We start from the raw sequence: 9,471 nt of genomic DNA, 5'->3' as shown, positions 1-9,471 counted from the left end.
TGCCCAGATGCTCTGCATTGAGGGATGCCTGATGGGCGTCCTGATTATCTTATCAAATGTTAATGTTTTTTGTAAACTGTCTGGAACTATGTAAAACTTGCTAAATCCTCAGGAGTATCACGCCTTGGCGTGCCTGAGGCACAGTAACCCCATCTTATGTGTGATGTAATTTCTGGCTGTTTGTGTGTGTGTGGGGGGGTGTCCTTCTGCAAGCCAAAATGCAAATCCTTAAAAAGAGATGTTTCTTCTTGGTTCGGGGTCTCTCTTGCTTCCTTGCAAGGAGGGGAGGGAACTCTGTTGCAACAGGAAAATAAAGATCTGCCTTGCTTTCATTGCATCCTGCCTCCATCCATTCATTTCTGACCGATCATGGACTTAGGGCAGGCATGTCCAAAGTCCGTTTTGGGGGCCTAATCCGACCCGCCAGTCGATTTAATCCAGCCCCTGTGGTAGTATGCAGTATATGTCCTGGGCTGGGTTAAACCACAGAGCCTAGGGCTTGCTGATCAGAAGGTCGGCGGTTCGAATTCCTGTGACGGGGTGAGCTTCCGTTGCTCCGTCCCTGCTTCCGCCCACCTAGCAGTTCGAAAGCACATCAAAGTGCAAGTAGATAAATAGGTACCACTCCGGCGGGAAGATAAATGGTGTTTCTGTGCGCTGCTCTGGTTTGCCAGAAGCGGCTTTGCCATGCTGGCCACATGACAACTTTGGTTGGCCCTCACTTCATCAAATCTGGTCCACTTTGAAAAAAGTTTGGGCTCCTTAGGGGACTTGGGCAGCAAAAGCCAACCACCCCTATTTTTTCTACATCAAAGCCAAATATAAAGTATAACCATCACTTTCTGTTCATGTATTTAAAATTTGATATATGAATTGTAGAGCTGGAAAAGGTTCAGAAGAGGGTAACCAAAGTTGTTATTAAAGGGCTGAAGCACCTCCCCTATGAGAATAGGTTATAATATTTGGAGAGGACGGGCGTGTTAGAGGCATATAGAATTGCGCATAGTGTGCAGAAAGATGATAGAAGTCCCCCTTGCAGTAACACTAGTACCTGGGGATATCCAATGATGCTGACTCTGGAAGATTCAGCAGACAAAAGGAGGTTCTTCCCCACACAGTACACAAGAATGGCTATGTATTGTCTGCAGTGATAGATGCCATGTACCTCTAAATACCATACTGGTTGCTGGGAATCACGAGTGCTGTTGCGTTTAGGTCTTGCTTGTGGTCTTCCCATAGGCATTTGGTTGGCTACTGTGAGAACAGAAGGCTGGGCTTGGATGGGCCTTTGATCTGATCCAGCAGATCTCTTCTGTTCTTATAAGTGCATAAAGAATAATAATTTAAAACCGGACAACATACCGTATTTTTCCGTCTATAAGACTAGTGTTTTTTTTCTTTTTTAAAAAAGAGCTTTAAAATTTGCCCTCGTCTTAGACATGGGTAGTACAGAGGGCGGTTGGGCAATTGGTAGCAGCCGCGAGCAGGAGATTTTCTGCGGCGACAGGGCAGGTGATTGGTGGCAGTGTGAAGGGCTGCTAGCGATTAGCTGCCTCTGTGTCAATAGCGGGTTTGATTGTCAGCGGTGGGTGAGTGATTTTTGGCAATTCCACCCCCCAAAAGCTCGATAACTCTGGGCAATCGTCCACAAAAAAAGCTCAACAACTACTCTGTGCTATCTCCCGCCGTTTTCTTAAATCGGAGTCCCCCAAAATAGGGGGCATCTTATACATGGGGGCATCCTATAGACGGAACACTATGGTAAATAACAACAAAAAGCATTGATAGCAATTGCCAGTGGCAACATTCAAACAACACTCAGCCCAGTAATACTAGAAAATCTAAACCCCTTTGTCTGTCATGCATCCATTATAGGTACATTCGGGAAGATGATGGCAATGCCCAACATAGATTCCTATATTTTTTTTTTCTTAGAACAAGGCGCAAAGGTTCTAATATCGAAAGGGAAATCTTACATCCACGTCTCTAGTCTTCTGGGAAATCAAGTTTTCTTTTAATTCCTGAGACCGCTTTTCTTGTTCCAGGAGAACGGTTCAATTTCTGAGGAGTCTCTGGTTCTGATAGCTGATTTCTTTTCATTGCTGGTGATTGACAGTGACCATCCAAAGGAAGATCTGGTTTGGGATTTTCTTGGGCACCAAGTTGTATTTTACAAGCTAAAATTATTTTTAAAACAACATGTTACAATCACATTTTGAACTTTGGGAAATATAATGTTCTGTAGGCTTGCTTCTTTAAGTTTCATCAGACCCCAGTGTCCAGTGGTGTCCTCCATACCAACAGCTCTTTGATCTAGTAGAGCAGGCATGGCCAAACTTGGCCCTCCAGATGTTTTGGGACTACAATTCCCATCATCCCTGACCACTGGTCCTGGGAGCTAGGAATGATGGGAGTTGTAGTCCCAAAACAACTGGAGGGCCAAGTTTGGCCATGCCTGTAGTAGAGTGTTCTCTCAGTTTAACTCCCTGCAACACCCAATGTGTTAGATCCAGCCGTCACTGGATCTAAGAACTGTTGTCGGCTCTAAGGACACCACTGGATACAGCACACTGAGTTTCTATTAAATTTAATATACTGTTGACATTACCTGAAATGCTGTCTGAATCAATCATTTTGTCATTTCCTTCCACCTGGGGTAAAAAACAATAACACAAGTTGGGGCAGAGGACTATATAAGAGACCATTGGTAAAGTTGAAGCATCCGTGAAGATATATGGCTAGCATAGGCTAGAGCTACACAGCTATTAAAAAACACTATTTACATGCTCTGCAAGAAACCATTGTAAAGCTCACAATTCAAAATATCACTGAGTTGCAATTTCATCTAGTGTCACTGTGTTATAACACATTTATAAAGCTGTATTTTGACTAACATTGTTGAGTCCATAATCTCCTCTGTATGTTACCATACACACAATTGAATTTTACAGTATAAAATTGACTTTTTGCTGAACATTAAACAGATTGATATAGTACACACATAAAAGCACAGGGCTAGCTGACATGAAGCCCTCCAGATGTTTTGAACTACAAATCCCATCATCCTTGACTAGGGATGGGAGATAAATTCTTTTCAGTTTGCATTTAAAGGCCAATCTATCAAATTCTCACTTCCTGAAACATGATAATAGCCAGCAGCTATTTCTGTAATTGTGGTAGCTCTGTTTCCAGCTGTCATTAAATTTGCTGTGGCAAAACCTATGTTGTAAGACCTGGTTCATATTAACATTTGTCCATGCAATTCTGAACATGCATGCAGTTTAGGGTTGGCTGGTTTTGTTCATGCATATGAGAAACAGATTGTGGGGGAGAAATTAATCTGGTTCACTTTGCTCATCCCAAACTGATACACAAACCTAAAGGTAGATTTCCTTCAACATTCCCACATATTGAAATCTGCAGTGCAATTCTCCAACAAAAAATGCATACATTGGGGGGGGGTGGAATACACACGAATGAGTATATTAGTAGAAATAAAGTACAAAAATGCATTATATTAGGGGAAATGGCTTGCAAAAATGCTTATATTAGGCAAACTAGAACAAATGCACATGGAAATGTATGGATATTGTGTGGACTTTAATTCTTTAAAAGCAAGCTGATGCACATATGGGGTGAACTGAGATAAGATTTAGAAAAATTAGAAAGAAAAACTAGCAGATTTGAACCCTCCCTTTCCAGCTCTAATCCCAGGAACTTTATTCGGCATCATTTTTAGCAACACTGTATACAAGGAAAGGTGCCACTCTCAAAATGTTTCCTGTACTTTATATGAACTGCTTGCATTTAATTTATAAATAAATGGCACTCTCCAGTGCTTAGAAAACTTTAGGTACTTTATCAGTGTTTAACACTGATAACATAATTACTTTATCAGTGTTTAACACTGATAACATACCGGTAATAATTTACATTCAAAGTGAAATAGATTTTCTGTTTGTGTGTGTTTCATATAAATCTGGTTGAAATTTAAGGCAAACTAATAATAAACTTAGTAAGCTTCCAATTGCATTTCAAAGCAAATGGTAGATCTGCACCTATAGGAAATATTGTACAGTCGTACCTTGGAAGTCAAGCAGAATCTGTTCCGGAAGTCTGTTTGACTTCCAGAATGTTTGGAAACCAAAGCACGGCTTCTGATTGGCTGCAGGAAGCTCCTGCAGCTAATCAGAAGCTGTGGAAGCCCTGTCGGACGTCCAGCTTCCAAAAATAGTTGGCAAACTGGAACAATCACTTCCGGGTTTGTGGCGTTCAGGAGCCAAAACGTTCAAGAATTAAGCTGTTTGAAAACCAAGGTACGACTGGACTGTATTGGGACAATGCAGAACCAAAAGATTGAGAAGGGTTTTTTTTATCATTTTTAGAACTGACTGGAAGTCCACTTGGTGGATTTCCCTTAGAAGAAGCATTTGGAAGGCCCTCTGTCCTTCTACAACCCAGCAAAATTTGTGTATCATTTTATCATTTATGATCTGGGTCAAAGTTTTGCAATGCCTCCACCTCCCTTTTACCTGTTTCAAAAGTGTGTCCAGATCATCTGCATTCTTCTTGCTTTCTTCATCCAGATCTGACCATGGCGTAAAGTTTTCTGATGGGTGTACAAATAGAGCAAAGCATTCTTTATAATCAGATTTGTTCATCATTTTAATCGAAACCCCAGAGCTCTTCAGAAGGTGTAGACCTTTTTGTTCTCCTTCTCTGTTAAAATAATATGGCCTCGAAGCTTTTATTTTCATGCATATTCCATTGTTTTTTTCCATAAAAGACTTTATCCTGACACTGCATTCATGGCAAGGGGTGTATGACACAAAAAGGTTCAGTTCATAATTTTCTTTGGTTATGTTTTCTGCGATTTGGTCTTCAATGTAATCTAAAACTAAAACTTCAGCATGCTTGCCGCCAGGATCATTGTACGCATAGCCCCATATTTCCCAAATCAGGTTTTCTTCCTTTTTAAAACTAAATAATAGTAATGTTTTTTTGAGTCTTTTTGTGTTGTCAAAATTTTCTTGGAAGTCTTTTTTGGGCAATAGTTCTTTGAGGAAGAAGTGCATTTCCTCTGACAGTCCTGAGCCAGAAACTTTCAAAGACTGTAAAGATAAAAAGGGCATTTAAAATCGAAATGTATCACTGCTTTTGTCCATCAGAACTACAAGCACCACCCTCAACACATGGCTGGGTAGGGGGGGATTAGTTCTTCATTGGTAAAGGTAAAGGGACCCCTGACCATTAGGTCCAGTCGTGGCCGACTCTGGGGTTGCGGCGCTCATCTCTCTTTATTGGCCTAGGGAGCCGGCGTACAGCTTCCGAGTCATGTGGCCAGCATGACTAAGCCGCTTCTGGCGAACCAGAGCAGCGCACGAAAACACTGTTTACCTTCCCGCCGGAGTGGTACCTATTTATTTACTTGCACTCTGACATGCTTTCGAACTGCTAGATTGGCAGGAGCAGGGACCGAGGAACGGGAGCTCACCCTGTCACGGGGATTCGAACCGCTGACCTTCTGATCGACAAGTCTTAGGCTCTGTGGTTTAACCCACAGCGCCATCCGCGTCCCTTACTGACCTTCAAAATGTGTGGGTAGTTGAGAGGCCAACTGACAGTACCCCCATTTACAGGGGCCAGTGGAGAGCCCCCAAAAGTCAGGGAAGGGGCAGGGCTGAGCCAGTCTCACAGGTGTGGCAGGACTGCATTGGACCCCAATTCAGGTCCACTTGTCCCACCCAACCACCTTCCACCATAACTGCAATGAGTGGCAGAGTTGTCGATGCGATTGTGGCTCTGTTGCTCCACAAATCCCCCGGTAGGTAGCAGGAGTTGGGACTGCACTCAAAGTGCCCATTCTAACCTGAGAGCCCCATTGAACTAAGAGTGACTTACTACTGAGTAAACATGATTAAGGCTACATTGTAAGAAGTCCTTTCTAATAAAGTGCTGGACAGGTGCCTGCACTGTATCGTTTTGGATGCCAGCTAAAAATGTTTTGTTAGGCAAGCCTGCTCGGACATGTAATTTTGTTTTGTGTATTTGTCTTAAAGATCAATTTTATTTATATCTTGATAACCTTTATGTCTGGGACGTGGGTGGGTGGTGCTGTGGGTTAAACCACAGAGCCTAGGGCTTGCTAATCAGAAGGTCGCGGTTCGAATCCCCGTGATGGGGTGAGCTCCCGTTGTTCGGTCCCTGCTGCTGCCAACCTAGCAGTTCGAAAGCATGTCAAAGTGCAAGTAGATAAATAGGTACCGCTTCGGTGGGAAGGTAAACGGCGTTTCTGTGCGCTGCTCTGCCCTGCTTCACCAGAAGTGGCTTAGTCATGCTGGCCACATGACCCGGAAGCTGTACGCCAATAAAGCCCTCGGCCAATAAAGCGAGATGAGCGCCGCAACCCCAGAGTTGTCCGCAGCTGGACCTAATGGCCAGGGGTCCCTTTTACCTTTACCTAACCTTTATGTCTAGAGTGGTACCTTGGTTCTCAAACTTAGTCCGTTCCAGAAGTCCTTTCCAAAACCAAAGCATTCCAAAACCAAGGTGCACTTTTCCATAGAAAGAAATGCAAAATGGATTAATCCATTCCAGACTTTTAAAAACAACGTCTTAAACAGCAATTTAACATGAATTTTACTAACGAGACCATTGATCCATAAAATGATAGCAATAAACAATGTACTGCATTCACACAAACAATCAGTAGCTGAACTGGGTTCCACACAGTCACAAAAACAAAACAAAAAGAGCTGCAGAAACAAAAATGCAAAATAAATATCAAAAACAGACAGACCTCAGCGTAAAAACTCAAATCGAAAGCATAACACTCAAAACGGAGCATGTTTGGCTTCCAAAAAAGGTTCATAAACCGGAACACTTACTTCCAGGTTTGCAGTGTATGGGTTCCAAGTCATTTGAGTACCAAGGCGTTTGAGAACCAAGGTACCACTGTACTTGTTTTTAATGTTTGATTTGATGGGCATTTTAAAATGAAGATTCTATATTGTTTTCTGTAAACAGCTTGGAGGTTTTGTTGATTAAGCTGCATATGCATCTTGTTAAATAATAAATAAAATTAAAATGTATATGTAAAATTGATCTCAACTAGCCACATCCTTTTCTTGCTGGCTTTGGTTATCCAGCTGTCCCGGCTATTGCTTCTATCTATCCTCTCTGTTGGTTATCTTTCCAAACAGAAGAAGACTTTTGGGGAAGTGAGAGCAGCACAGAGGCAGCCCCACCCTAAAAAGTATCTCTTTGTGACTCAAATGGTACTGCTCGAATCACAATTCTTAATGTTTAATTAAGCCAAAATGAATTTATAGAGTACCAGAAGAAACGCTGCCACGCGACATGCTAGATGTGTTAACTTCAATATATTCATGTAAATTGTGTCTTCCTCATTAGAAAATGGGAGTTGGGGGGATATAAATGGCAGCAATGTGATTGGCTTGGCTGGCAGAGAGGAAAACCCTCTTTTATGGCCATCTGTGGGGCTAGTTTAGTCTGTGCAGACCATGTTGCTGTTGTTTTGTTGTTGTTGTTAATTGAGCGCTCACTCCCACCAGAGCCACACAATCACTTCTAAAATGCTTCCATGCTATTTGTGCTATTTTGGAACCTGCTTGTTTTGCCTAAGGTTGGAGACAAATGTGGATTTTACCTTTTTTTAAAAGGAGGGATGGACCATTGTGTATTTCTATCTGACGTTTAGAAGACATCTGAAGGCAGCCCTGTATAGGGAAGTTTTTAATGACTGATCCTTTGTTGGAAGCCGCCCAGAGTGGGCAAGGTATAAATGAACTACTACTACTACTACTACTATTATTATTATATTTCTTCAGTCCATCAGTCTTATGTGCAATCTGAAACCTGCACGCACCCCCTACTGAAATCTGTTTTGAATGATGGCTGCCTCTCCTCTTTCTCACATTCCCTTTTTTGACTCAAGTTTATTACTGTCTAGCCTGATTAAGAGTTCTGGAGAACTCTAAAGCCTGCCATCTATTCTGTGACATTTTTGTTGACTTAATAAAATAACTGCCCTCATATGGATTTTAGAATACATCAGCTGTGTTTCCAGAACAACAATGCACAAATACGTTATAAATAGCTTGGTTGGGAGTGAGGACAGCAGATACAATAAAAGTTCTGTCGGCTCTTCTGAAAAGAAAACAAGCGAACAAGTTGAGAAGACAGTCAAATCACATTCCAGACTTGAATCCCCAGCCATACTATTTACACATTACATATTCCACCACATGTAAACTTACGAAAATATGTGCACTTACGTTATTATTTAAGCCAGGTTTTGATGACATTTTTAGAAGCAGCTCTTGAGAAATAGCCATGTTTTTCAGTTTCGGTTTTCCAAGAGATAAAGAAGTAGAACTTTATCCACAATGCCACCTGGTGGCATTTTTAAAAATTGTTAAAGTTTTTTTCCACTGGCTTGGTAGCTTATTTGCTATAAGGGCAGACTTAGCTAAGCCTTGGGCTTCATGTGCCCTGGTAATGTTAAGCAACTAACTCTTTCCCCTTCTAGAGATTTCAAGTCAAGATCTTGCTGCTTCTCTCATGAAGGCTGTTGGTCTCTCCCTATCTGGATACCTTCTCACAGAGGGAGGATCTTAAGCAGCTGCCGGGAACATGTCATGAATATACATGTATTCTCACAATATATAGTGTTTGGGAAGAGAGAATAAATGGAGAGAGGAGAGAATGATCACGGTAGAGTAATTGCTTGCTATTCAGTTCAGTGTGTGCACTGTGGATACCACTTATAAAAACCACCTCCAACTCCTCAAAATATTCTGTCAATGATATTTCTGGAAATTTTTACACATCACTTGGGAAGACATGCAAACTAATGCCAGTGTACTGGAAGAAGCAAAGATCACCAGTGTCAAAGCAATGATTCTTCAACATCAACTTTGTTGGACTGGTCATGTTGTGCGGATGCCTGATTAGCATCTTCCAAAGCAACTGCTTTATTCCGAACTTCAAAATGGAAAGCATCATGCTGGTGGTCAACAAAAGAGGTTTAAAGACTCTCTCAAGACAAATCTAAAAGTAGTATAAACACCAGCTTATAAAATCTAAAAGTAGTATAAACACCAACTGGGAAACACTGGCCTGCAAGCGCTCCAGTTGGAGAACAGCCTTTCCAAAGGTGTTATTGGCTTTGAAGATGCTCGAACTCAGGACGAAAGGGAGAAACGAGCTAAGAGGAAGGCACATTTGGGAAACCCTCACCGTGTTCAACTCTCGCCCGGAAACCTATGTCACCACCATGGAAGGACGTGTGGATCCAGAATTGGCCTCCACAGTCACTTACGGACTCACTGTTAAAACCGTGTTCATGGAAGACAATCTTACTCAGCTACGAGTGATTGCCAAAGAAGAAGACAGCTGTGAACATTTATGACACTTTCCCTTTCACCTTCCCACCCCCACAGTCATGTA

General features: G+C 42.0%; 1 protein-coding gene across 1 annotated transcript; it reads right to left on the bottom strand.

The window, feature by feature from the left end:
• Window positions 1-707: 707 nt before the first annotated feature.
• LOC309368323 (single-stranded DNA cytosine deaminase-like) lies at window positions 708-8,999 on the bottom strand. Its single transcript, XM_081908269.1, has 4 exons — window positions 8,298-8,999; window positions 4,533-5,111; window positions 2,609-2,651; window positions 708-2,177 (listed from the first exon to the last, which is right to left on the bottom strand). The coding sequence occupies exons 1-4, from the start codon at window positions 8,355-8,357 to the stop codon at window positions 1,987-1,989; spliced, it is 873 nt and encodes a 290-aa protein (XP_081764395.1). The 5' UTR covers window positions 8,358-8,999; the 3' UTR covers window positions 708-1,986.
• Window positions 9,000-9,471: the final 472 nt, after the last annotated feature.

The sequence above is a fragment of the Podarcis melisellensis genome (genome assembly GCF_964234715.1).
Source record: "Podarcis melisellensis genome assembly, chromosome: 4".
Classification (NCBI taxonomy): Eukaryota; Metazoa; Chordata; class Lepidosauria; order Squamata; family Lacertidae; genus Podarcis; species Podarcis melisellensis.
The sequence above is the reverse complement of the archived record's forward strand: the minus strand, read 5'-3'. Positions and strand labels throughout refer to the sequence as shown.